Source organism: Cibotium barometz, chromosome 31, assembly GCF_041138505.1.
Source record: "Cibotium barometz isolate CiBa-2024 chromosome 31, ASM4113850v1, whole genome shotgun sequence".
NCBI lineage: Eukaryota > Viridiplantae > Streptophyta > Polypodiopsida > Cyatheales > Cibotiaceae > Cibotium > Cibotium barometz.
This window is the reverse complement of record NC_141076.1, coordinates 35,027,359-35,055,280: the sequence shown is the minus strand read 5'-3', so window position 1 is coordinate 35,055,280 and position 27,922 is coordinate 35,027,359. Positions and strand designations below refer to the sequence as shown.

The following is a 27,922-nucleotide window of genomic DNA, read 5'->3' as shown; positions in this document are numbered from 1 at the left end:
AGATTATGTAAGTATACTTCCAAGGGCAAGGTTGAATCAATCAATGTGGGCATAGATTAATTTTTGTACTTGAATAGTTTTGTTATGCCTTGTTTAATTTTTTGCTTCAATGTAGATAGGAAACTCTAGGTTCCCTTTCCTAGATTATGTAAGTATACTTCCAAGGGCAAGGTTGAATCAATCAATGTGGGCATATAGATGCTGCTTCTATAAACTCAAATTAACGATTCCTTGGGATTTCTAGATCATTCTCCATATTGACACTCAACAAATAGGCCTACCTATCTTCGCATAATGATAGATAAGTATCATATGTAGCCTTAAGATTCCTTATAGATTTTGGGAGGGTTAGATTCTTTGGCTGTCCCATGGAAAGATACTATGTATCCAAGGATAGTACTATGTGGAACCATAAACTAGCATTTTGGGGGAGATGATAAAGTTTATAATGGATAAAAGCCTTTTCTGGCTTGTGGAGATGATCATGCCAATCAAAAAAGACACATAGTCCATCCATGATGACCTCCTATAAGTTGAATCTTAAAAGAAGTAGCTTTTGAAGATGTCAAGCATTCTAGATTACTCAAAAGATTTAGCTCTTGCATGCAAAAATATCCCGTGTAGCTGCAGAGTAGTCATGTATCTCTCATTGGCATTAATGAAGAGGTCACTATAAATGAAAATTTCATCCAAGAAACTATAGCACTAAAGCCCAACTACTCTTTACAAGACATGCTCCATCAATGGTAACAGATAGTGATCCCTCTTTATAGCTACATAAACATTTTCAAAATTGACACATACTCAAATTTTCAATGTTTCTTGAGTATCACGACAATAGGTAATACCTATTGTGTGTGTGTGCAATCTTGTAGACTAAAACATCATCCAAGTGGTTTCATATTTCGTCCTTGATAAGCTTAGGCCCAAGGTTTGTAGACATACATTTTCAAACATTTTAATTTCCATGTGTCCAATCTATGAATTTAGATGTTCATTTTAAGCCCAAAGATTATATTATTGAGGCTTGAATGTCTGGCTTGTGTCCCAAAAATAGTGTCTAAAGTGTAACCCAAGCATCAAATGGATGCAATTTGATGTGTCAAGGCATTGGATAGTCCAGTTGCTACAAATAGAACGCCCACGCTCATCTTTCTGTTACCAAGTGTGATGCTTCTTCACCGGTAGGACATGCTTCCCTTCATAATTCTCCCCAAAGATTCTCTCATATAGTAAGTAGAAACTTTACCTTCACTTGCCATGTGTGAAAACCATCACCACCTCATTTTTTTTCCACAAGAAATGGTGGACCAAGCAAGCCCTCTTCAAAACTTTCCTTTTTTGGCTTTATTGGATAGGAACCTTCAAGGGCTGAAGCATGTAGGGTGGTTACCCTGAGCCTTAAAGGCTAATAAAGCCTTTTCACACAAGGGTTGGGGTTTTCAAGGTGAAAAACCAGTCCACGGGCAGCAAAGAAGACCGTTAGATTTGTGATAATGGTGATGTGATGGATGGAGATACGAGTGTTTGGTTTTGCTTATTTTGTGTGTGTGTGTGTGTGTGTGAGAGAGAGAGAGAGAGAGAGAGAGAGAGAGAGACACCCCCACACCCACCGCACCTGCAGCTGCTTAGCAGGCTCGCCTTCTTTTCTGCCTAAGAGTTGGATGTGTTGCTGTAGGTGAGCAGAGCTGGTGCAGTGACCACGAGATCTGCAGGGCCAACACAGGCAAACATATGAGTATCTCCAGAGTTCAATCCTCCTGAAGAGGTGACATCCATGTCCACCACCTTCAAGGTGTGTTCCATCCTCTCATCCTCTCTCTTGCATGAAACTTTTCAAGCCCCTCTTGTTATGAGGAGAGAGGCTATGGCTTTTGATCAGAATAAGTTCCTCACTATCTCTTCTTGGATTGTAGATGTAGTTTCACCATCATCTCCATAGGAAGGCTAAGTTGATGTGATGATAGTGGTGGGCATGGCTTTTCAAGCCCTTTTTGTTATGAGGAGGGAGGCTTAGTTGATGTGATGATAGTGGTGGGCATGGCTTTTGATCAGAATAAGTTCCTCACTATTCTTGGATTGTAGATGTAGTTTCACCATCATCTGCATAGGGCTCTTCCTTATGAGTTCTTCTTCTCTTTACAATGTAAGGCATTCACAGTAACTTCCTTCCTTTATGTGAAGTTCGTGAGCCCTTCACATTCTCTTCTACTAAGGCATTTATCATGCCTAGTAAATGGTGGCTAGGAGGTGCCTTCAATTAACCACCTCCTCACATTGCAAAAAACCAAGAGTCATTACCTCATTTGGTTTAGTGGTTTAGATTAATCATCAATCAAAGGGTACATGATGGTTTAACTTTCGTGATAAGTCAAGGTGTAAGTTGATCATTTCATCCCTACTCCCAAAGATCAAGGTGTAAGTTGATCACACTGTTCATTTTCTAAGACAAGACATGATGTGTGCGCAACCATGGACCACCAAGAATGGCTTTGTAGGCTCAATAGACTTCAAGATCTCATAGAAATGCAAATGAAATTGTGACACTTTGCCCTACAACCTTGACTTATACTTGTGAGACCCTTTGTTTAATTTGGTATCTTTGTAGGTGTTCGTTATGAGAGAGATTCACCACCTACAATAGAGATGATATTTACTTTAAATCCCCCATTAAGTATTAATGGAATTCTTTCAAACTACTTGTGTATTCATTCCAAGGGTATTTTATCATTTGTAGAATTGTTCTCCTAGCATGTAGAGAATTTATTTTCCTCCTACATGGCTTTCATCTTATTGAAACTTTATCTAATTACTCCCTACACTGTAGTCCATCACAGTATTGCTTCACTATACAAACCCATTATAATCAAGCATTAAGGAAAATTGTTTTACAATGCAATTAGCTTACTGGGTATCGTGTTTAGAAGGCATCCACCTTTCGGATTGAGCAAATCTCCCTTATTCACATGATTCGTCATATATATTCTATATTAATCATTATCATAAGCTGATTTCTCTACAATCATAATTGGTGTTCAATTTTGCCTTAATTTCTCTAACTGGGTCATGGAATCGAATCAATTGTGTGTTTATCTGTCTCTCGAGTTCTTCTGGGATTACATATATAAGAACTCCTTGCACCCCTCATTCCTGAACATGGTATTTGAGCATAAGCTTGCATAGAGAGGAAGAGGGTGCAAGTTGTAGTTCTTGTTGTTGGGTTTTTATGAGTGGTTTAGAGTTCATTGGTGATTTGTGAGAGAGAAACAAAGTGGAGTACCGAAAGAGCATTTCAGAAGGATTATTGTCAAAGAATTTGAAGAGGATTGGAGACTTGGCATCACCAGATTGGTGAGACAACCATCAACATGGACATTCAAAGTGTGAGACAACTATCAACATGGTCATTCAAAGAGTGAGAATCAAATAAAAACCATATCATAGATCCTAGCAAGGTTGCTTTTTGACGGGTGCCCTCATCCTTCATTTTGAGAGGAATGCATTGTTTTTTGCAAGTTTTTTACTGTTGCCTATGTAACTTATGATGGAAGCCCTCAAAGTTTGAATTGTTTTTTGGAAGTTTTTTACCAACATCTATGTAATTTATGACGTTAGCCCTCAAATTTCACCAATATTTGATGATCAAAATGCCCAAAAACAAGCATAACATCATAAAAAATCTGGCCGAAATAAAGAGGCACAAGATCCCCCTTGAAACTTGTTCACTATCAAGTAGTCCCAAAGGTACTGGCACTACAACTTACATTTGGCTCCATTGCTCTACACCATTGCTTTTCATTAGCTAAGCATTTATAAGAAAATAAGTTGATACTCATCTTCTAGTGAGACTTTGCTACTATAGAATTTGACTACAATTGCACATGATTATTCATTCTACAAGGATTGAATTCTGTGTATGCAAGTATACATGTCATTGTAAACATAAATCTAAAATCTACCATAACCTTTCCCCAAACTCATTCCTGCCACAAATCTCTTTTGCGTTTAACAGCAAAAAAAACCACCTCATTTTCAAAACAGTACTTATTAGCGAGTGCATTACCAGTACTAGTTGGGAACCCGTGTTTCGCATGTCTTTTGAGGCTTCCAAAATCAAATTCTACCCAAACCTCCTCCTCCCCCCCTTCCCAAACCTCCAAATTCTTGCCACATGGCAAGTTTGTGAAACTCTTCCTTAAGATAATATAGAGACTAGAGGGGGACCCAAAAGTAAAAAAGCGATCATTTGAAAATATGTAAATACAAACCTTTCCTTCTTTTGACTTAACTTATAAGCACCACTACAAATCCTTCAACCTTGATTCTTGACAGTCAATCTAGGGTGTAGACTAATTGTAGGGTCACAAATTTATACTCATTATATGTCATAAGTTGTACTTTAAATTTATTGCAATTCTTATTAGATTTTCTAACACTATCAACCAGCTACAGATCATCCTCCTGTAAAAGAACCTTACATTATGCCTTTTTTTTGAAGGGTCTGCTGCCCCCCAAGCAGCCTCAAATTACCAACCTCCAATTCGCAACAAATTACTTAACAATTCTTGTCATGATGGGAAAAATGGCATAGTGCTGCTGCTCATTTGGCAGCTTACCAACATGGCAATCACTTTCCTCTTAAGTGAGGGGTCAACAAGCAAATATATGAACAGTTTTACTATGTCAATGGACCAAGCTATGTGTTGTTCCATACTTTGCTGAAGATTCTTCTGCAAAACCTTGTGAATAGTATCAACTAGTGCAAGTATCCTTATGCCCTTGTAAACCTAGATAGTACCTATTGTGTACACATCCAGTAGATACTATATTATATGATTTCAGGTTCCTTCCACCTTTCCCCTGAAGCAATCATCCACCCTCCAAGATCTATCAAGCGGCCCCATGCCGACGGTGGCACAGAGAAGGCGATGAAGTGGGTGGTATCAACTGGTGTGATGCAAACTTGATGTAGTACCTAAGAATGGTGTATGTTCCTCTGAGTACAGTTAGTGCTTTACCCAGTTTGGCATGTAAAACACTCTCTGAAATAAACAATTGCCAACATGTATCCATGGTTGACAATGGAGAACAGGATGGGAATTACCACCCCTTATCATGAATCAGTGTTTAAATGAAGAGAATGGAGAAATTGATGGGAACCACCACCCCTTATCACAAAGACACATGTTGGGATTCTTGAGTGTTTATATGAAGAGTCGTCTGATCTGGACGATGATGGGCAACCTTCTGCTTTTTTTTCTTCTGAACATGAGCAGACCCTTTTTGGTCAGGCATTTGGATCCCCGACTCATCCACATATGAAGCAAAAGATTTGATGAACCTTGCACTCCGAGACGACAAGGACCTGCTAGGTCCATCAATGGCAGCACCATTTCGGGAGAATTGCAACAGTAGTCTGATTAGGTAGATGAGAACGCTTGCTATTGATGCCAACCCAGTGACTAAAAAGAGGCCCCAAAAGCTGCTCAAACTTAGCTGACTGGATTCAACTTGACTGCCATCTGAGCCACATTGAGTTGTTGTTAGCCATACATCATGAATCCTTTGCAGTTGTCCATTCTCTGACAGGGTGAGAATGGCTGTTGACATGTCAATAGCCAGCTCAGAGTCCTTCGGGAAAGCCTGAAATTTTCATATAGCATGTTAATTGTGATCTTGAAAAACTTGTGATTCCAAAGTAAATTTCCAGGAGTAACAGAGGAGCAGCATGTGCACGTTTGATAACACACGCACACGCACACACCCCTCCTACTTGTACATTTACACTAAGGGTATTTCACATCTCCCCTACTTGTACATTTACACTAAGAATATTTACACTTCTGTCTTATACTCATGAACCCTTATTTACCCCTTTGACTTAAGAACCACCTTGGCTTAAGGAACTCAGAAAAATTTTCTTTTATTGAATGTATGCAATGAAGCTCGTTGGGTATTAATGCAAGTCAGCCCCTACTCACAACTATGACCCATTTTTCACGAATGCTTGAATTCAGAACCAGTTTCAATTTTGAAGAGATATAAACTCTAAGAGGACAAAATCACCCACAATTGTGTAATTGCAAGCTAAACACATAGGATTTGCTTGCTGTTTTGGAACAATTGGTTGTCAACCACCCCAAAAACTGCCCCGTGTGGAAATTGGCCCTATCCAATGTAGGTGCCAGCTTCAGCAACCTCCTATTTGACACAAAATCCATTAAGCTATTAAACAACATTAATTACACAGCTCATTCGATGGTACAAGGCGGAGAGGAGTGCATTGGGCTCTCAAAATGCTAGACCAGGTTTGCACACAGATACAATGGTAGAACTCACTACTGAGTATTATCATGAAGCATATCCAGAGAGTAAAGCATAAGCTAGCAAACCCAAAACCCCAGTTCATTATGACAACATCATTGTACTGGTTCAAGTTTTGACCATTTGCAGTACTACATACAGTAGCAATCATGATAAAGAGGACTTAAGAGTGAAGTAGACAAATTGTTGGCACTGCAATTGGATCAACACTCTCCAAATGTGAAGGGGTGATATTGATACCTACCACCATCTCACAAAACACATTAGGTAGAACATAGGTGTTGTTGGGTAGGCAGGTATCACTGCCTTTACCCACTTGTTACCAATGTCACATTTGTAAGCATGTCTGTAAATTTCACACATTTGTAAGGCTAAGGATCCTCTCGTTGTTACCATTTTTCACTGTTCGTATGCGCCCCCCTGTAGGCGCTTTTTATCTACCCATAGGCAATGCTGCCGAGGAAGAACCATGTGGGGCTTTGAACCCAAGACCTCCTGGTCCTGATCAAACATCTCTACCACTTGAGCTTGATGGTACAAGGGGAGAGTAGTGCATTGGGCTATGGGGACTTGAAGGGGTACAGGGCCATGGCCATGGCTATGGCATTGGATAGAGAGAATGAGAGAGGGAGGGGGGGACGTACAAATGCACTAGAGAGGAAGGGAAGTACAAATGCATTAGAGATTCAATGAAGTATAAGTATCTTTATAGGTTACAAAGATTGCCCCAATGACATCAATGCTTGTGTCAAACACATAGATAAATATCTCCATATTATTCATACCCTAAGAGGTCGTGCACACACAAATAAATAGTTACACTCATAAGAGTGGGTTCACACACAAGTAAGACCTTGATTCCCAACAAACCTCCCTCAACAGATTACCTCATACTATGTCAAGGATAAATGTAGGCTCATGGTTTCTCATGCCAATTTTCCTAGTCAAGGATAAATCACATGGCTCTAGTTTCACAAGCCAGTTATGGGATCTCCCATGGGTAAGGATAAACAAGGGATCAAGTCACACACAACATAAAAACACACACACACACACACACAATGGACTTTAAAGGCCGAGTCTTCTTCATGCAAGTTAGCTTCCTCTTTGAAAAGCACTTTCTCCTCAATGATATTGGCATCTGCCTTTTCTGTGAAAGCAGCTCTTCTCATTGTTTTTTCCCACAATGTTTGCACGACTTCTTGGAATAGCAATCCTTCTCTGCATGATTAGTCCTACCACAAAGGGCACACTTTATACCTTTGAAGTTCTTCTTTGTGAAGGAGTTGTCTCCCCCTTCTTCTTTGTTCTTGATCCGCCGCCCTTCTTCTTTGAAGTAGGTTATGACCTATCACCAGCCTGGACATTTCCCAATATGAAAGGGGTCTAGTGGACTCCAGGATGTCTAAATATTTGAAAAGTACAAGCTTTGGGAATGGGAGATTATCCTAGAATACAAAAGACCACACTCCTAAAATTTAGGAGAGTTGCTATTTTTGGCCCAACTCCGATGAAAATTCTGTTCGCGTCATTACATCTCAAATTGAGCAGATACCAAGAGTTGGAAAGTGCCTATTACAGAATGTCTACTAGTTGGGATATTTTTAGAGGTAAAGTTTATGGAAGGACCCATCTCTTAGATTGGGACATGTGGCAAGAAAGTGGACCAAACTGAAACAAGTGGCCTGACACTTGTTAGAAAGTGGATCAAAATGAGACAAGTGGCCTCACACTTGTCACTTCAGCTATTGTGTGGCTCTCCACTTGTCATTGTAGCCTTCTCTTGCCATTTTAGCTCATGGGAGGCCCAAATCTATAAATTGGAGCCCTCTCTTCATTAATAGAGGCTCTCTTGCTACACACTAGCCTCTACCACCGTTACAGGCTTCCCTAATGATGGCTACTCTCTTTCTCTCTCTCTCTTGAAGGCTGCCCATGAAGAATACCGACTGTTGAGGATTGTTTTGGAGGCTTCCATCGCGAAGAAATACTGAAGACAAGGGTATTTAATCATTTATTATGATTTCCAGCATTTGTACTTGTTGTACTAGCCCTTGTACCTGCTGTACCAACCATTGTACTGACTGTACCAATCCTTGTACTTGTTGTACCTACTATACCAACCATTGTACCAATTGTACCAGCCACTGTACCTACTATACCAACATTTGTACTTGTTGTACCTGCTGTACCAACCATCGTACCGATTGTACCAACCACTGTACCAACCACGCTGAATGGAGCGTTGTACTTGCTGTACCAACTCTATTGCATGAAGACCCGTCGTTTTTGGGGAAGAATCAATACCCACACGGAGGTATATAGATTATAGTATTGGCCCGACATTTCTACAACCTATCTTTCGGCTTGGTAGTCTCGTGTTGGGCTATGTTATGGCACTTGTATATGGATAATCCGGCATCTCCGTGGGGAGAGTAAGGGCCTCAAAGCTTGTACATGATATTATTCTCCTTGGGTAATAAAATACTCCAAGGGGGGAAGTGGGGGGGGAGGGGGGGGGGGGGGGTCGGCCCATTCCGGCCTCTATGTGGTGTCAGTTTCTCATAGGCATCTTTGGAAGTTGACAGATCTTTCTTTTTCCCAAAAAAGAGACTTCTATTAAGTATGAAATTTTTTTACAAAAAAGGAAGATTTTAGACCAAGCAAGGGAGAAATCTCAACCAATCAAGTGCCTTGTGTTGCTAGCAAGGCCCCATATGAGATCAAGTGCAAAAAAATGCCATGATCCCATTCTCTCATAAATTAGCCACATTTTCTTTCCGCAGCCCTCGAAGATTCCTGAATCTTGGCCCAAGTGGTCATGAGTGTGATCATATCAGACCAAATCGTGCAAATGCACTGGGTATCATAAACCAAAGTGCCCTCCATGGCCTCAGTGCATCTAGCCTTCCAGATGTGCCACGTTGTGATGCTAGCAATAATCTCTCACGCAATGTCCAACCTATGTGCTGGAGGTACGTAGCCTAACTCTGGCATGTCCTAAAGATGACACCGCCGACCCACTCCCTGGGTAACCCGCATGATCATATCTCTTTCATTCCCTTCAAACCTGATTTATGGGCCCAACTATGTCAACCAAACATTAGCACCAAAACAAATGTTGGTGTCTCTCCTCATCCTTCCAAAAAGGTGTGCTATTGTAGTCCAGATCATCTGTGCCTCCCTGCACTACCATAAGCAATGGTAAACTGTCTCTGAAGCTCCTGCACATCTAGGACAAGCTGGGCTAGCGCCGATGACAGATCTCCATTGGTTGGTGGAAAGTCCACCATGTAGAGAAGGCCAGATAAAAGAGGATACCTTCATTTCCCTGTACGAGTGCCACAACCTCCACCTAAAAGCTTCCTGAATGTTAAGGGTGATCCCATAAGCCTTCGAATGCAGTCTAGAAGTAGGGACTCTTTGGATTTTTTTCCAAAACCAAGTGTCTAGTGTTTCGCACACAGCATGGGGGTATCAGATTGATGCAAGTGTTACGGCTTACATTACATATCCATTAGTGTGTCTGATGGGTTGGAATGATTGGACGCACACAAGTTGTAGACACTCCTGAAGATACATGGAATGCATTGGCCAACGTGTTTGATTCTTCTTCTAAGCTAAGGAAGTTACTGCTGAAGCAAGAACTGCATAAAAGTAGCAAGGGTTCTCTGTGCAAAAATGATTAAAAAGATTGTGGATCAGTTAGGATCCATCGATGTAGTTGTAGATGACAATGACCTTGTTTTGGTCACCTTGCATGATCTTGGCAAAGACTATGAGCCATTTGAGACATCCATATCTATGAGGGACAACTACCCACCATTTCAAAATTAAAAGGATTGTGGATCAATTAGGATCCATTGATGTAGTTTGTAGATGATGATGGCCTTGTTTTGGTCACCTTGCATGGTCTTGGCAAAGACTACAAGCCATTGGAGAACAACCCTTTGTCATGGGGAACAGAGACAAAGATGACAGGTCAAGAGAAGGCCAAAGAGGTAGAGGACATGGAAGGAATAATCAGCACATAACCTAGTGTTTCATGCAAGGACTAAGCGCATAGAAGTTCACCATCACTTCATAGAGGAAAAAGGTGACTCCAAGAGATGTTGATTTGGTTTATGTGCAAACAAGTGAACTGGCAAATATTTTCACCAAAGCATTGGGCAAGGACAAGTTTGAGTATTTTAGACATCAAATGGGAGTCCATCAAATAGATTTGAGCTTGAGGGGGAGTATTGAGAATGCAAGCACAAATCTATCCAAGGCCAAGGATGTTAAGGACAAGGCAACATAGGGAGCCTCGGTGACTCGCCTCACCCCTGAAGAGCATCGTGCCAAGATGGCTGCTAGACAATGATTTTATTGTGACTCCACTTAGAACATCGCAAAGGATTGTCCGAGGACCTTGGAGGAGCAATCCAAGGAGGAGGGATCTTTAGAACTAGAGGAGCAATTCGAGGAGGAGACTTATTCCAATTCGGAGGAGCAATTCAAGGAGGCAGCTTCTAGCCATTTATATGATAGTGATGTGTGGACGTAGGCTGATAATGGACCAAGGCACTTTTTTCCAAGGATGCTTCTTCTCAATTGTGTGTCGATTATCGTACACTCGATAAGGTAACTACCAAGAGTAAGTTCCTGATACCTTGAATAGATTATATTCACGAGAGGATGCTTCTTCTCAATTGTGTGTCGATTGTCGTACACTCAATAAGGTAACTACCAAGAGTAAGTTCTTGATACCTTGAATAGATTATATTCACGAGAGGTTGAATAGGGCCAAGGTGTTCTTGAAACTAGATTTGAAGAGTAGGTACCACGAAGTGAGAATTGTTGAGGGGGACATCCCCAAGACAATCTTCCATACGAACGGGCTCACTATGAATTTGTGGTCATGCCTTTCCGCTTGATGAACATCCCAGCCACATTCAATCGCATGATGATGCATATTTTCAGGGACTTGATTGGACAGTGTGTGTTCATATTTTTGGATGACATACTAGTATTTTCAGCTACGATTGAGTAGCATGACATTGATGTGAAGAAAGTCTTGAAGTTGCTGGAAAGCAACGAGCTCCACGTCAATGAGAAGAAGTCGGAATTTTATTTGTTCAAGGTTCACTACCTTGGATATATAATCAATGCTGAGGGCATCTAACTTGATCTAGCCAAGGTGACCGAGATTGTCAATTGGGAAGTCATTAGTTTCTTTGTAGGTATATGCCAAGCATACTCCACCCACATAGATAGATTTTCTGACCTCTCGGCGGATCTCACTAATCTGCTAAAGAGTGTCAAGACAAGAAGGCAGTGGATCCAAATGACTCTACGAGCATTGGAGGCATTCAAGAACCTCAAGGTGGCTTTGTCACAAGCGCCTTTTCTAGCACTTGCCTCGTGGAACAAGCCGTTCCAAGTAATCACCGATACAAGTAACTTCGCGATTAGAGGTGTGTTACAATAGAATGGTCATCCAGTAGCCTTACATGTCTCGTAAGTTATTGCCACTGTCTGCGAAAAAGAATTACTCGATCTACGATCGAGAACTCCTAGCAGTTATTCAGGCCTTGAAACATTGGAAGCATTTCCTTTATGGCTGTGAATTTGAGGTTCGCACTGACTATCAGTGCATTACACTAGATTCAAACAATGCTGCCAAGTGCACAGTGGAGTGACCGTCAACACCGCTGGAGCCAAATCTTCCAACAATTTGGTGGTATGATCAAGCACCTTCCAGGAAAGGCCAACCTCGTGGCCGATGCTTTGAGCAGGAGAGAAACAGTGACATTGATTCAGACCACTAGACTCGACCTTGTTGGTATGAGACTAGATGACATGAAGCACACGAATTTCAAGAAATTCAGTACACAGTGGGAACATGCATTGGATGGGTACACCTTGTTGGTATGAGACTAGATGACATGAAGCACACGAAGGACCATGCCACTTTTTGATACGAGATAGTCGACTTTTTGATACGAGATAGTTGGCTTTCCTACAGAGGCCGACTTTGTGTCATGAAGTCGTTCAAGGCAGTTCTTCTCCATGGCGCCCATGATGCTATCATTGGAGGTCACTCGGACATGAATTTGTCTCTAGAGAAGCTAGAGAGGCAATATTATTGGCCAAGAATGAGGCAAGATGTGTTCATTTATCTGCAACAGTGTGACATTTGTCAGAAAGTAAAAGCTCCTCGTGGAAAGCAGATAGAATTGCTACAGCCTTTACCAATTCTCGAAGGACCTTTCCAAGATATATCGATGGACTGTGTCACAAATCTACCTTCCAATCCAGGTAAGCGTAATACGCAATGCTTAACTATTGTTGATAGATTTAGCAAATTTGTTATGCTTATCCAGGCAGGGCCAATGTGACCGCCGAAGACGTTGCCCGTTTATTTATTCAAGATTGGTACTCGATTAGCGGGATCCCTAGGATCATGGTGTCAATCATTTCTGGAGAGCATTGTTTGATAATTTTGGTACTAAACTGAATTTATCCGGTGCATTTTATCCAGACTGATAGCCAAATAGAAATCTACAACCAGTTGACCTTTGATGTGTTTAAGTGTCATGTCCACGATCAGCAAGGTAAGTGGGAATCATATTTGCCTTTAGTTCAAGCAGTTTTCTTCAGCTCTTGGCAGGACTCCATATGAAGCAATGTTTGGAAGACCATTTAAGTCCACTATTGACCAAAACCTCGTCTTCAATACCGGAAGAGAATGGAGTCTTACCAGAAGATTTTGGAATCAATAAAAGACAGGTTGACTAAAGCGCAAGATGCCTACACTCGATGGGCCAACAAAGACCGAACACTTGTGAAGTTATCAAAAGAAGATTGGGTTTATGAAGCAAAGACTAAAACAAGTGGGCAAGTGATGCCCAAAATTATCATTCAAGAGCTTCGGACCTTTTCCTATCCAAAGAAAGATCAACAAGGTGTCAATGAAGTTGAAGCTATCTCCGAGCCAAACTATGCACAATGTGTTCCGTGTCAGTTGGCTAAAACCATATGTAGGTCCAATCCCTTTAGAAGTGAAAGACGAAGTGAAACTAGACATAGTTGATGAAACTGAAGTGATGGTTCCAGAACAGATCCTTTTGCACCGCTTCAAGCATGGCTCAAGCCGAAGACAAGGACAGCACCTCACGAAGTTTCAGAAATGAGGGACCCACGAAACAGTATGGCTTAACAAGGAATTCTTTGAAGACTATCCAGCTTTATTGACAGACTATTTGGAAGCTATGCAGCTTCCGTCAAGTTAAGCAAAAGGGGATGTTACGTGCATCCCACGCTTGGATGCCACATGGACATATCTGAACAAGAAGATGTAAGACCTAGAGTGGAAATTGGTCCCACGTGGGCCCAGTCCTGTGGACGAGTCAGCTAGGGTTCCACTCTATGCGTCCGAGGTCAAGTGTGCATTGTCTTGCGCATGAAGCAGTGCCAGTCCATACTGTGAGTCTCCCTCTGGAATGATGTCAAATGATCTGAGTGTTGGGTTTGCAACCAGACACCAGGTGTCTATAGGAATTGCATGTAGTTTGCATGTAGGACGCGGCCAGCCCTTACGGCTATCCCAAGAAGGGGATGTTCCATCCCTTGAATGGGCAAGGGGTAGACATTGTGCCACCCCAAGGGGCCAACAAATATGGTGTTGCACAATGACTTGAAAAGTAGAGAGAGACTCTTTACCTAACCTACTACATTACTAAATGAATGAAATTACAGTAAATTATGGATTGTGAATGCTATAGATGAACACCATGCTTACTGCCTTACTGTTCCTCCACAGGAGGTGTACTTCGCCGATCCAAATGTTGTGACTACATGCCCTTGGTCTTGGCTGTGCAATCTCTGTCTTTAAATGCTTGGAATGACCCTTGACTTGCCTTTATATAGGGATTTGATAGCAAGGTTGTATTTAGGTGTAACATGCGGAAGAATCTGTAACTTCAATGTTCAGAATTCAGCAATCATTCACGACGAATATAACGCACCACATAGAAGAAGATGTGCAGAAAAATAGAGAGAGAGAGAGAGGGAGAAGAAGACACAGTATTGGGTCTCGAATACCCTCTGTGGGGCCCCCACCACGAATGGTGTATTTGCTTTATTAGAATGATGTGAATCTGGCTGAATCTTCACACTTGAAGAAGGCTTCGATACCAATGTAATATGTGGAATCTCGGTTGAAGAATCGGTAACTTCAATGTTCAGAATTCAGCAATCATTCACGATGAATATTACACACCACATAGAAGAAGATGTGCGGAAAATAGAGAGAGAGAGAGAGAGAGAGAGAGAGAGAGAGGGAGAAGAGGACAAAATTGGGTCCCGAATACCCTCTGTAGGCCCCCCACCATGAATGGTGTAGTTGCCTTATTAGAATGATGTAAATCTGGAAATAAAGACTGGTTCTTGACGTGCACTTCTTCACCGTGGCTGTCCTGGCCCTTGGAACGCAGCAACACTTGTGAATAATGAGATGCTATGACTGATTTCTATGCTAGGTATTTATACCCCTTCAAACTGCTGGTCAGTTGCCTCTACAGGGGTCGGCCTGTTTGCTGAAACCCCACGACCAGGTCAAACCTGAATTAAATGCTAATAAAGCAGCTTTTCACACTGCTGACCGGCTGGCCACCTTGCACATGTGCTGGCTGCTGTCCAGACTGTTGTTCCAGCTTGCACATGGCTGTGGGACAGCCTCTATTACCTGCTGCCTGGCTGGGCATGGCCTATAGGCCTGTCAGCTGTAGCAATCATTCTTTACACTTCCGCATAGTGAGAACTTAGTATATTACATACAGAGTGTCAACCCACGGGACACTCTATTGTGAGTACCAATCCAAAGCTTGGGTGAGGCTGCAATGGATGTTTGTATATTCAGAACCAAAGCTAACTGGCTCCAAAACAATGATTTTTTCTGATTATTGAAAAACTTGGAAAAAAAACGAGTGTAAATATACCAACCTCTGTGTGGACAAAAACATATCAGATAAACAGATCAAAGAGAATCAAGCTATGGAACAGCCCCTATTGGACTGACAAAACAGAATTCAGGAAATTTTTGCAGAGAAAGCGACTACAAGTACTTACAAAACCCCATCCTCCTTTAGTAAACTCTTGGCCAGCTATGGTGAAGCCACATTGAGTGCCCAAGAAGACTTGCACATAAGGAAGCTCATCAACAATAGCAGCAACGCCTCCTCTGTTGGGACCCAAGTTAAGGGCTTCAGCATAAGCAGCCATTGTAGGAAGAGGCTTTAGTCTTTCTTTTGCTATGTTGAGGCTTATCAGGTAGTCTCTCGCAAAGGACCCAGTTTGATAGCCAATGGGAACATTGCTAGCTTGCAAGCTGCTAATACCTTGAATGGTAGGAGTGAGCTGCTGCACTGTCAGGATTGAGGTCAAGTTGGCTGTGTAACTTGACGTGATGATGAGAACCACAAACAACCATATAATAATGACAAACCTTCCAAATGTGCTATTTGTTTTCTCTCCTGAAAAGAGCCATATCTTCTGTTAGACATGTCAAGATAAGATCCATTACAGAAGCACTTCTATAGAACCACTTCGACCTTTTATGGGGGATAAGTGTGCACTCACTCTGAGAGAAAAAGAGGGTTGAGAAAGTAAACCTGCATGATGTAAAGAAACAGCTATGCCATCAAGCCATAGTTATGCAAAATGCAATCGGACAATTTGCCCTGCGTTTTTGCAGTATAATATTGAGGACAGCTTACCATAGAACAGTTATAACTTGCTTTTTGGGATGGCCTCGAAAGTCCCGATTCTTCTTGTGTTCAAGCATCCAAACTACGACCCCAGTAAAGATAAAGAATGCTAGAGTCGTGAACCACATAGCTGGTGTAAAAGGTCGCAGAAATGCCCATGCATAGTTAGAATGTGAATCCCTGATGGGCACAACCACCACAAGTCCAGACTCTGTGTAAGGCTGCGTGAAATCCACCATCTCCATTCGTTTTGTTGTTATGGTAACATCGCCCACCACTGCATCATACACCTGCACAGCATGTATGAAGGCTCCATTGTAAGAAGACATTTCCACCTTTTTGATGCACCATTAAACCAATCTTTTTGTGAACCTAACAAGCCTTAAAATCCTAGAACACGTGAATACACGTATTTTATAGAGAACCAAAACCTAAAAGTGGGAGAGCCTTTCACTTGCTGGTGCCCTTAATACTGATAGTGCATTGGCAGATGCTTGTGCCATGTCTACTGAGGAACACTGAAGTTAGGGTTTGCAAATAATAAGGCCAATATGAACCCTATTTATAAAGTAAGAGAGGACATGAGTGTAGTGAGGACAGGTCATATCTTGGGACAGCAGCCCTCTCTACTCTCAGCACAGCTCGGGATAGCAGCCCTATCTGCATTCACCATATCTGCGTTTTTCCTACTGCAACACATCTTGGGACAGCAACCCTCTTTGCATCCGTCACATCAGCGCTTTTCTCTTGTAGCTTACCTTGGGACAGCAGCCCACTCTCTACTCCTGATCCTCCATCGACTTGGGACAGCAGCCCTCTCTGCTCATCTTCATTCGACATCGTTGGGACAGCAGGCCTCTCTGCTTCATCATCATCACATCGTTGGGACAGCAGCCCTCTCTGCTCACCATCTCACATCATTGGGACAGCAGCCCTCTCTGCTTATCTTCATTCGGCATTGGGACGCCAGCCCTCTCTACTAATTCGACATCGACTCGGGACGGCTGCCCTCTCTGCTCTTCGCCACCACTCAAGTATTGCAGCACCTCATCACCAGAGCCTGCACCACTCAAGACGGCAGCCCTCTCTGCTCCTCACCACCTCTCATGTATTGCAACAAACTCGTCACCAAAGCTTGCACCGTTCGGGACAGCAGCCCTCTTTGCTCCTCATCACCCCTCAGGTATCGCAGCACCCTTGCCACCAGAGCCTGCACCACTTCACCTTCCGCTGCCCACTATCGATATCTACCACCTCAAAGTGCCTCTACATCCACCGACGCGAGCCTTCAACACCAACCACCTCTCGGAGTGCCTTTGCCTCACATCGACGCGAGCCTTCATCACCAACCGTGTCTTTGCTTCTCCACCGGTCTACTACTCAGTCACCTCACATCAAAGGGCCTCTTGTACATGATTTCATTCACCATCATACATACACTCATTCACCCATTTCATCTTGTGTTGATTTGCTATGATCTCTCGTACATTTTGTCCTTTTGTCCTTTTGCCCTCACACAGCCCAGGGCTGCCAAGGTGAAGCAGCTCACAAGGGTTGCAAAGACGCAACAGCCCCCTTTTTTGCTGGTTTACTAAATGTCAAAACAAAAGGCCCCCTTTCCCCTATTTTGAGCATTCCTTGAATCGGTATCCCTGCAGCCCCCTTTGAACACATATTGCATCCCATGAAGTCGCATGAAACATCCCATAAACTCAGCATTCAACAGCAATTGTCAGTGCCTTCATCTTGTGGGACTTTCAGCAGCTTTGGAGAAGGAAAGTTCATTCCTTTGCTCAGCATCACAGATCACCCTATTTCCTATATGGTTCTACTTATTCTTGAGGTGATTATACACCATGCGGGATATGAAGGTCCAAAGTTATAGCTTGAGATACCACTGTCTAAAAATTCTCTGAAACCAATGTCAAGTAACTCTGGCAGAAGTGATTTGGATAATCATTAGATCATGGGTAATGGTATTACCCCTCCTTTTGCTACCGCTCCTTGTGCTACTTGGTCTGGAAAGGACCCAATTCCAGTAGTATCAGCTGCATTGGTTACTCGGCAGACATGCAAGTGTGGACAAGTGTCTTGTGCACCCATTGTACTAATGTGCCACAAAGACAGCACTAAAGGAGTACAGCTGAGCACTAGGCATGTTATTAGCCCTAGTCCAAGAAGGGGTTGCCATTGCCCTCAAGTCTAGGTCATTTGAGGTGTCAAGTCGAGCGTTGTCCTGCAGCTCAGATACAACCCCATGCCTAGAATACCTAGGGCAGATTTAGGGCTGAATGCCCAAGTTCCGGGCACATGGGGCACCATACAGGGCAAGAGACGAGCAGATTATGCACAGTGGGCAGATGTTAGCATATTCATCTCCAGATTCTGCCCATGTTTGGTGTCCCCTTTTGATCCCTTTTATGGCCCTTGGATGTCCTATTTTTCCATATTTTTCTTGGTATTTTTCCCAGGTCAGGTGGCTTTTCTCCAAACAGCCAGCATTTGTTTGTCCAGTCGGCCAGTTGCTTTGCTCCAATCGGCCAGCCCTCATGATCTATTTATAGGTGGGCTTGCCTCCTCACTTTTTCATAGCTTGGTCATCTTTTGTATCCCTCACTTGTGAGACTAGTTTGTCTGTTGCTTGGGATTGCTTTCATTGCAGTATATTCAGCATAGTTGCTTCGTATCTCTCTCTCTCTCTCTCTCTCTCTCTCTCTCTCTCTCTCTCTCTCTCTTGCACTTCTCGAATCGGCACACTCTAGTGCTTATCTTGCTTCCGCTCTGTGCACTCTTTCATGGTATCAAAATAGGACCATCATGGAGATGGCCCGTGCTATGCTTGAGCATTCTTCGTTACCTCAACGTTTTTGGGCTGAGGCGGCTTCTATTGCTGTCTATATTCAGAACAGGTCTCCTAATGTTGCTCTTCCAGATAAAACTCCATATGAGACTTTCCATGGTGAGAAGCCCTCTGTTGTTCATTTGCGGGTATTTAGTTGCTCAGTGTATGTAAGTGTGCCTAAGGAGCATCGCTCCAACTTGGACTTGACGTCTCAACGCATGACTTTTCTCGGATACACTTCCGTGTCCTGCTTGATTTTTTGAATTTCTTGATCTTGATTTCTGGAAAATTTTCTTCATTTTCAAAATTAGGATTTACAAAAACTTTAGCAACCAGTTTTGAGTGATTTCTTGCATTATCTTACCTAGGGAGCGTACTTTTTCAAAGATTAATCCTTAGAGCCCTTATTTCTTCAAGTTAGAAACCCTAGATTGTCAAATTTTTGAGTTCTTGAAGGAATATTGTAAGAAGAAGGTTGCAGTGTAAAATCTTGGTGCTGTTTCAAGAAAGTGTACAGAATTACTGGTGTAAAGTGTTGCAGCTTGCAGATTGGTGTTTGACGAGACTCCTGCATCTTTTGAGAGGGGTGGTGAGCTTCTTCTTCCTCCACCACCTCCTTCTCCTTCCCCTACTTCTATTACACCTCCAGCTGTGGATTCTCAATCAGATGATGATGATGATGATGACTCTGCTTCTCCTTCAACGAGTTCGAGCATATTGGTGCCTAGATGGTATTTTTTTATAGTTTGTGATTCTGGGTTACGAGAGCTTCCTTCTGCTCCTTTGCTTGGTTCTCTCAGCATCGATCTTCCAGAGTTTCAGGCAAACAAATTCATGAGAGCAACATGTTTGTTAACTACGCTCTTATGTCCTCTATTATTCATGGTCCTTCTGATCCCACTTCTATGGACAAGGCTCTTTTACATGAGCCTTGGAGTCGTACTATACAAGCACAGCTCGATGCTATTGAACGGAATGGCACTTGGATTTTGGTGCCTAGGCCACAGCAACGTAAAGTGATTGGTGTGTGGTGGATCTTCAAAACGAAGTACCGAGCTGATGGCAACTTGGACAAGCACAAGGTGAGGTGGTTGCCAAGGGCTGTGCAAAGAGTCGACTTCGATGAGACCGTCGCTCTAATGACCCGGATGACTACTATTCACACCATTCTTGCTCTTGCAGGACATCATAGATGGCCTGTATTCTAGATGGACGTCAAGTCGGCTTTCCTAAATGGAGAGCTTACACAGGAAGTGTATGTTGATCAACCGCCGGGATTTGAGGTTCCAGGCACACAAGATCACGTGTACCGGCTGAAGAAAGCTTTGTATGGTCTGAAGCAAGCTCCGCGCACTTGGTACCAGCGGATTGATGAGTTCTTTCAGAACCTTGGCCTACATCATTCTCATGCAGAAATAAACCTTTATATCCTCCTTGAGAGGAGGTTAGTTGTCATCATTGTGGTCTATGTTGATGACCTCATTTTTACAGGTTCTTATTCTGTGAGAATCCGTTTAGTCATGGACGCTTTGGAGACGGAGTTTGAGATGACGGATCTTGGCCTTTTGCATTATTTTCTTAGCTTTGAGATTTGGCAGACCCCTAAGGGTATTTTCTTCTCTCAGCAAAAGTACAGCAGCATTGGCGATGTGCTCTCAAGGTTCTTCGGTACTTGCGTGGTACTTTGGACGTTGACATCTTCTATGGCCAAGGGTGCACTCTTCTTGGATGGTCTGATTCAGATTGGGCTGGAGATCCAGATACTTGCCGTTCGACCACCGGTTGTGTTTTTTCACTTGGGTCAGGAGCCATTTCATGGAGCAATAAAAAGCAACTTGTTGTAGCGCTTTCCTCTACAGAGCCGAAGTATCTTGTAGTTTGTTATGCTACATGTGAGGCGATTTGGTTGCGGAGATTATTGGAAGAACTTGGCTTTCCTTCTACTGGATCTACTCTTCTTTGGTGTGACAATTAGAGTTGCATCGCTATCACCAAGAACCCTGTGTTTCATGCTTGTACGAAACACATTGAAATTCAATATCACTATGTTCGTGAACGGGTTCTTGCTGGAGATTTGCGTTTGGAGTATTGTCCTTCAACAAAGAATGCAATAGATTTGTTCACTAAGCCGGTTTCTCAGGCTTCCTTGGCTCCTCATCTTTGGCTTCTCGGAGTTTGTTCAGCATCTGGTGCTGAGAGGGGGTGTTAGCATATTCATCTCCAAATTCTACCCATGTTTGGTGTCCCCTTTTGATCCCTTTTATGGCCCTTGGATGTGGGCTGGCCACCTCTATTTTTCCTGGTATTTTTTCCAGGTCAGGTGACTTATCTCCAATCAGCCAGCATTTGTTTGTCCAGTTAGCCAGTTGCTTTGCTCCAGTCGGCCAGCCCTCATGACCTATTTATAGGTGGGCTTGCCTCCTCACTTTTTCATAGCTTGGTCGTCTTTTGTATCCCTCACTTATGAGACTAGTTTGTCTCTTGCTCGGGATTGCTTTCATTGTAGTATATTCAGCATAGTTGCTTCATATCTCTCTCTCTCTTTTGCACTTCTCAGATCACTACACTCTATATCTTGCTTCCACTCTGTGCACTCTTTCAGCAACAGCGTGGGCAGCCCACAGCCCACAAGACAAAGGCCATGCAAAGTGCATGTGAAATAGGCTTGTTTTGGGCCCGGGCAGCCCATTTCTGGCTGGCCCAATTTGCGCATCCACTTGTGAGAAATGAAACCTTAATATTATTGGGCAGCATAAGAACGTTCTTAAAAATGTGATGCAAGCACGTTCAGCCACATGGCATCTCTTGATTGGAAAGAAAAGGGCTTGTGAAGCTCAAGAAAACAAAAACTACACGCTCGATTATGGATGTACAGAAGATGGGTGACTCTCTCCCTCTCTTTTCTCTCTTGGTGCCAGCACCCAAAGTGCCACTACCTAGTTTTGATTCCTCTTCTCAACCATGTGTGGACAGATATTTGCACTTTATTGGGTTGTGGGTCAACCAATGGACAACCCTAACCAATCCTACCAACCGACCAGCTCTGTAGCAGCCTACAAATGGGCATGTCGAGGGTCATTTAGGAGCATAGTGGTTTGCAGCCACAGTACCCTAGGCAGTAGCCTGACATCTACTTCAGCAGAGGGCCTCCATGTCAGCGTTTCATCAACGCACGACAGGAGGACAGCAAGTATATATCATTTATGCATAGCATGGTACTTTTGCACAGCATTCAAGTGTGTCCAAATCTACTACAGATCTAAACAATCATTGTATATGCATTATGTTTCAGTTATATGCAGTGAGAGTAGGCAAGGTAAAGAGTCTCTCTCTTCTACTTCTTTGTGTCATCATTGCGCATGTGATTAGCATTAATCTCTATAGCTTAGCATTAATTGTCATTAATTACACTTCCGCATAGTTAGCATGTTAAAGAGTGGAATGCTCCACTTTTCCTCATTGGAGGGCCATCACAATGCTATTTGCTTTCTGTAAGGTGGTGGCATTGAGAATGACCCATCTTCTTCAAAAAGTGTTCTCCTTCACAATATGGCTTCATAAGGCCCGCTCAATTGTGGATAATGATTACAATGAAACAGCTAAGTGGTGGGTTCTTTTCCGTTGTGCAGATTGTCAGGTAGGATTACCCACTTACTCACCTACTCTTTATCATTGTCAGGTAGGATTACCCACTTACTCACCTACTCTTTATCATTATTGCTCATCCTTTGATTGTTGTTTTGGAGCAAGCAGCCAGGGATAACTGAGTTCAGTGTCTTCCTTTTGGATGGGTCTCAATTGCTCATCCAATGTTTTGCTGATTGTTCCATGTTTTTAGAAATCATTAGTCCTCCTGTCCTGCACAATGTTTTGGGGTTTAGGGTGTCCTTATTGCATTGGGAGGGCTCTAATGCAGTGACGAGTAATTCATTAATGCGTATTTCTTGTGGTGGTCTCCTCTTTGATTTCCCTGGCTATGTGATCTTGTCCAACCATTAAACTTTTCTGATGACACGTCTCTTCCTGGGCCACGATCACATTTATGCACTAGTTATTTTGGACATCTTAGTTGCTTGACAGACATGTGAGTATGGCCTTGCTGCCCAATCCAGTTGGCTTTTCTTAGATGCTGGGTTCTCAAGGACTTGTGGTTGAACAGGAATAAGCAAGTCTTCTACAGTCTCCCCCCAATCTCCTCAGGCACCTGCGTTCATGCAGTGTAAGGAATCTTGGCTCTTTATGCTCCAACCTTTGCTCAATCAGATACTCATTTGCAATTGGACTTCTTCCTGCTCTTGCAACAGTTAAACCGAGGATTTGCATCAACTCAACATTTGCCTTGAGGATTTACTTCAACTTTTCCATGTAGGGTGATTTCTTGGTTTTCAACTATGTCCGATCACTCTATCTACCCTTTGGCTAATGCTTTGTAATCTTCTTCATACAAAATCATTTTCTCTTCTTTTCTTCTCAAGAAAAAAAAGACAGAAGAAAGGAGAACTTAGAAGTGAAGATGGTTTATAATCCACTAGAAGCTTTATTTTTCAAAGAAAGGGCTTCAGCCTTCTCAACATGATATATCAACCTATTCAACCACATACCTAAGACAAACTACTAAACTTGTGTAGGTAAAATCTAACCATACAAACTTGAGTAAATCTCAACCTTAAAAAGAAGGTTTGGAAATTTTGCAATCAAATCATACCTTGTTTGCTAATTGCTGAATCATATCATCATAGACCGGTGTAGAATCATGCCCATACAAGACAAAGGTGTAGGGAACACTGTAAGGCAGGTACTTGAGAGCATCTTGGAAGACCTCTAAACAGAAACCATGGAATGATGTGACGTTGCTGGAGTTACCGGACCAGCTTACAAACTGCTTGAAGCCTGCCTTGTTTGGGACAGCTATCTTCAGAGGCCTGCCATTTTTTGGAAGAACCCATCCCCGAGGTGTATCGGTAGAATTTCCAGGCCAGACAACTTGAAAGGAAAAATCTTGAGAGTCTAAAGATACAAGGGAGTCAAGGCTTGCATCAGTCACACTCCCAGGAGGGGAGATGGATAATTGTGTCTCATTTGTCCAGTACCCAAGCACATGCAGTTGCCCTCCTACAATGTTGACAATCTCGAATGCGGATCGGATAAGGTCACCCTTTGAGTTCACTTGTATAAGCCCTGAAGTGCCAGCAAATTTTGTCTGTAAAATATGGGTTCGGAGCAATGGTCCTCCTTCGAAAACCCTCAGTTGAGCCAGCTCCGAAGCACCTCCTGCATCACTTGGTGGAAAGACAGGGTCCTTAAAGGTGAAGTTGAGACCATCCCTGAGGTAGCTGTCAAGGGCGTGGGCAATCATCCACATTGCATCATATGCATAGAGCCCATAAAGATTGGGTTGAACTGTATCATTGCTCCCTAATGACTGATTTTTCCACTCGGAAAGAAAAGATTGAAGCTGAGGGGAATCTGGTGCGTAATAGCCCCGTATCCCAACTACACCTTGTAGTGTGTCAAAAACACTAGCATCCACCTCTGTAGAGCCCAATGTTCCAGCCATTGAATCAGAAACAATCCAGACATAGCCAGCACTCATCATACCAAGGTACTTGGCCTCGGAAAACAGCACAAATGAAAGGTTCTGGGGCATGTGAACCACAAAAATTCTTGTTTGCATAGCAGCAAGATCTATTAAGATGTTGCCAATGCCAGTCTTGTTGATGCCAGGAACAAGAGCCGCTTTTTGCACAAGCCGAGCTCCTACAGGCTCGAGGGCATCACTCAATGCAGCAGCCCCATTAGTTCCGAAATCGTCATCTGTGTACAAGGCAACCACCTCCCGCCAGCCATAATTTCCTATCAATGATGCTATGGCTTCCATCTGCACAGCATCTGAATGTGCTATGCGAAAGAAATATGGGTACTGGGACTCTGAGAGAGCCGGATCTGTTGCAGCAAATGACAGAAGGGGGATTTGTGTAGCACCTCCCATGTGTGCCACAAAGTGAGAAACGGCAGTAGACTGAGGGCCTACCACTGCCACTACCTCTTTTTTCAAAAGTTCCATTGCTGCAAACACCAACAGAATCACAATACAAACTTCATAATTGCACGGCAGTCCAAGAGGTACACAAGTCTGAGAGTTTATTCTATGCAAGTTCTATCAGAACACACTAAACTTTACAATTAGCCATAACATTTGATGCTATCATGAAAAAATTTAAATAGAGGGTAGCATAAGGTGTGAAGGTTTACCACCAGCAGCCCCTTGGAAGGCACTGCAATTGGTGTCCAGCATGTGCAGCACAAGCTTCAAGCCATTCAACAAGCTATTGTTTCTGTTTATGTCAGCCACAGCTATCTCTATAGCCTGTTTGGCCACTCTTCCGATGACAGTTTCATAAGAAACTAAAGCACCTATGTTCAAGATTGAAACATTCTTTGTGCTTACCAAATTGAGAAGAAAGCACAGCAGCACTGTGCAAAGGAGAACAGTATGGCACAACCTGTAGAAAGGTCTGACCACCATTTCACAACCCTGCTTTCCCCCTTTGCCGATCAGAGGAGGATTTACAAGCTCACTGATGCATTAAAGATGAAGGCAGTATATGTGTGATCCTCCACAGGGAAAGCTTGGACAGGAGAAAGCCACTGTAAGAGAACATATAAAGGGCCAGAGAGGTTTGTTGCAGGCAGGGAATCAGCTTGTCACTTGCAGAAGCTGTGTTGAGTGGAAGCATGGATCTAATCATCCTTCCTTTGATGTTTGATGGAAGGAGAATGTGAATGGAAGGGTTGGCTTCAGATGAAGGAAAGGGACTGGAAGCCTCTGATGGAGTGCAGGCGACAATAAAGATACTACTGCAAAGTGTAATGGTTAAAGATTCTGCATTTTACTGCAGGAGAGGAGATGTCTGAAGAGATGGTAGACAAGTATGTCTTATGCAGAGGTGACATACTGAAAGAGACGAGCTATGATGAGCACCTTAAACCTTTTCAAATTTCCCCTCTTGTTTTAGGCCACATGCAAAATATGGACTGCACTTTTTCACCTTCTGCAACGCTGTGGCTTTTGGGCCTGCACTGTGGTAAAAACAGAGAAATCATTCAGCATGACCCACTACTCAGGGATTCTTCTGTGCCCTTTTTTGCTCGGGCCACATGATCACATCCACTGTGGCAAAAACAGAAGTAGCTTGGAAGGAGAAATCATTCAGCATGACCCACTACTCAGGGATTCTTCTGTGCCCTTTTTTGCTTGTTTTTCGTGCGTTGTTTGTTGCTTTCCTGCTACAGACAGAGATGGCATCCTTCCAGCCTCGAGGGCAAGGTGACCCAAAAAATGTCTTCTTCTTGTTTGTAAAGGATTTGGCTGCTTCTTGGAGAAGCTAGTGGAAGATGCTCTCTATGTAGCAAACATTCCTTGGTTTATGGCTATGGCTAGTTTGCAAGGGGGCTGTGCTTAGCCAGGAGAGACTCTCTGCAGATGCTTATGGCTACAGAATACATGGAATCTTAAAGCTAAACTTTGCTTGCTGTGGCTGTGCTGTAGGCATTGCTTGCTAAGGTTAAAAGTGGGCATTGCTTGCTGCAAAGCGAAAGCTATGGGCCTGATGGCTATGGTGGGAGCGTCTTTACTGCTTGAAGGCTACAGGTAGTGGGAGGGGCTTGTGCCTTGAGCCTTGGAGTGTAGAGTCTAGACCAGTACAAGCACGACCAGGGCTATATTTACCGTACGGTCAAGGTGGCCAGGGAAGCTGCGTGTGAACAGCCTCTATTTAATGCAGCTGTACTTTTTGTCCGAACGTGCAGTCATGACTCATGACTCATCACCACCATCACGAATAATTCTCTCAAAAAGCAGGGTTTGTATCCCTAATTAAAGCTTAAATTTGACTTTTGATACCACTTGTGGCATTTTATTAATTCACAGTTTTTTGGCTATTGCGTGAATAGATAGATAGATACCCATGATGAAGCTACAACCTTCAAAAAAAAACGATTTGTAATCCAATCTCCCATAAAGTTAGTATTAGCCAGTAATTATATCACTTTTTTATAAAAAAAAGATTTTGGTGGCCTTATTGCCTCAATAATTATAATTTATAACCATGTTTTTTATGTAAAGGAAAGAAAATATTCCAACCAAGATTCTCATGAGGAAAAATAACTAAAATGCTAACTTTGATAAGGATAGTAAGGCTGTGCGTTCCATGTCCTAAGGGTGGGTGTCCTCGGGGTAGAGGGGACTATTTAGAACCCATGTCCTAAGGGTGGGTGTCCTTAGGGTAGAGGGGACTATTCAATGACATCTACCTAAGGGAGTCAGAGCAGCCAACGAACAACTACACATGTGGATGTAGCTGTCCAATAGTCAACTACAGAGTGGCACAATCTATATTGGGTGAAGCTTGCAATTGTCCCATGGGGAAACCCAATAAAATGATGGCGAAGCTATCCTCACGGTGGCAGTACATGTCGGCTATACCTCCACATGTCCTTCACCTGATGTGAATGGGTTGGCAAAAATACTCGACCTGATTAGCATGGACCCTTTTGGAATGGTGTCCCCGGTGCCTTCTTGTGAACCTACCCTAAATTTCAATGGGCCTCTCCGATAAAGGCCTTCCGGTTTATCGTTTTCAAAAAAAGAAACACGATCACTCACGAAAGAATGTAAGCATACAACTTCCAAGAGATGGTAAGAAAATAAAATCAAGAACCATGAAAACCACTTCCCCCATAATGTCACACCAAGAAGTAATATTTTTCGCAAAGGGCCAATATTATGACAAATTTTTAGCCAATCGGATTGAGACACCTCAACTGTTTTGTTTTATTAATAGAGTTTAATCAATCCACTTTTGGACCATTGATGCAAGTGGAGGCATCTTTATTCTAGCAGGTGTTTTTTAACAGGCCCATGTACCTAATATTATGTCAAAGGGTTTGATTGTGATGTGCAAGTTGCAAGAGCAATAAAAGCTGGCAGAGGTGTTAAAAGACATTT

The 27,922-nt window shown here is 42.8% G+C and overlaps 1 protein-coding gene across 2 annotated transcripts; it reads right to left on the bottom strand.

The window, feature by feature from the left end:
• Positions 1-4,395: 4,395 nt before the first annotated feature.
• On the bottom strand, positions 4,396-27,202 carry LOC147620790 (glutamate receptor 3.5-like). 2 transcript variants are annotated; one of them, XM_086825060.1, is made up of 6 exons: positions 25,168-27,202; positions 23,621-24,981; positions 16,083-16,363; positions 15,946-15,977; positions 15,705-15,839; positions 4,396-5,643 (listed from the first exon to the last, which is right to left on the bottom strand). In XM_086825060.1, the coding sequence occupies exons 1-6, from the start codon at positions 25,439-25,441 to the stop codon at positions 5,624-5,626; spliced, it is 2,103 nt and encodes a 700-aa protein (XP_086681186.1). In that variant the 5' UTR covers positions 25,442-27,202; the 3' UTR covers positions 4,396-5,623. The 2 variants fall into 2 exon arrangements, with proteins under 2 accessions (XP_086681186.1, XP_086681185.1); XM_086825059.1 differs by having other exon boundaries at positions 15,436-15,839; positions 25,168-27,194.
• Positions 27,203-27,922: the final 720 nt, after the last annotated feature.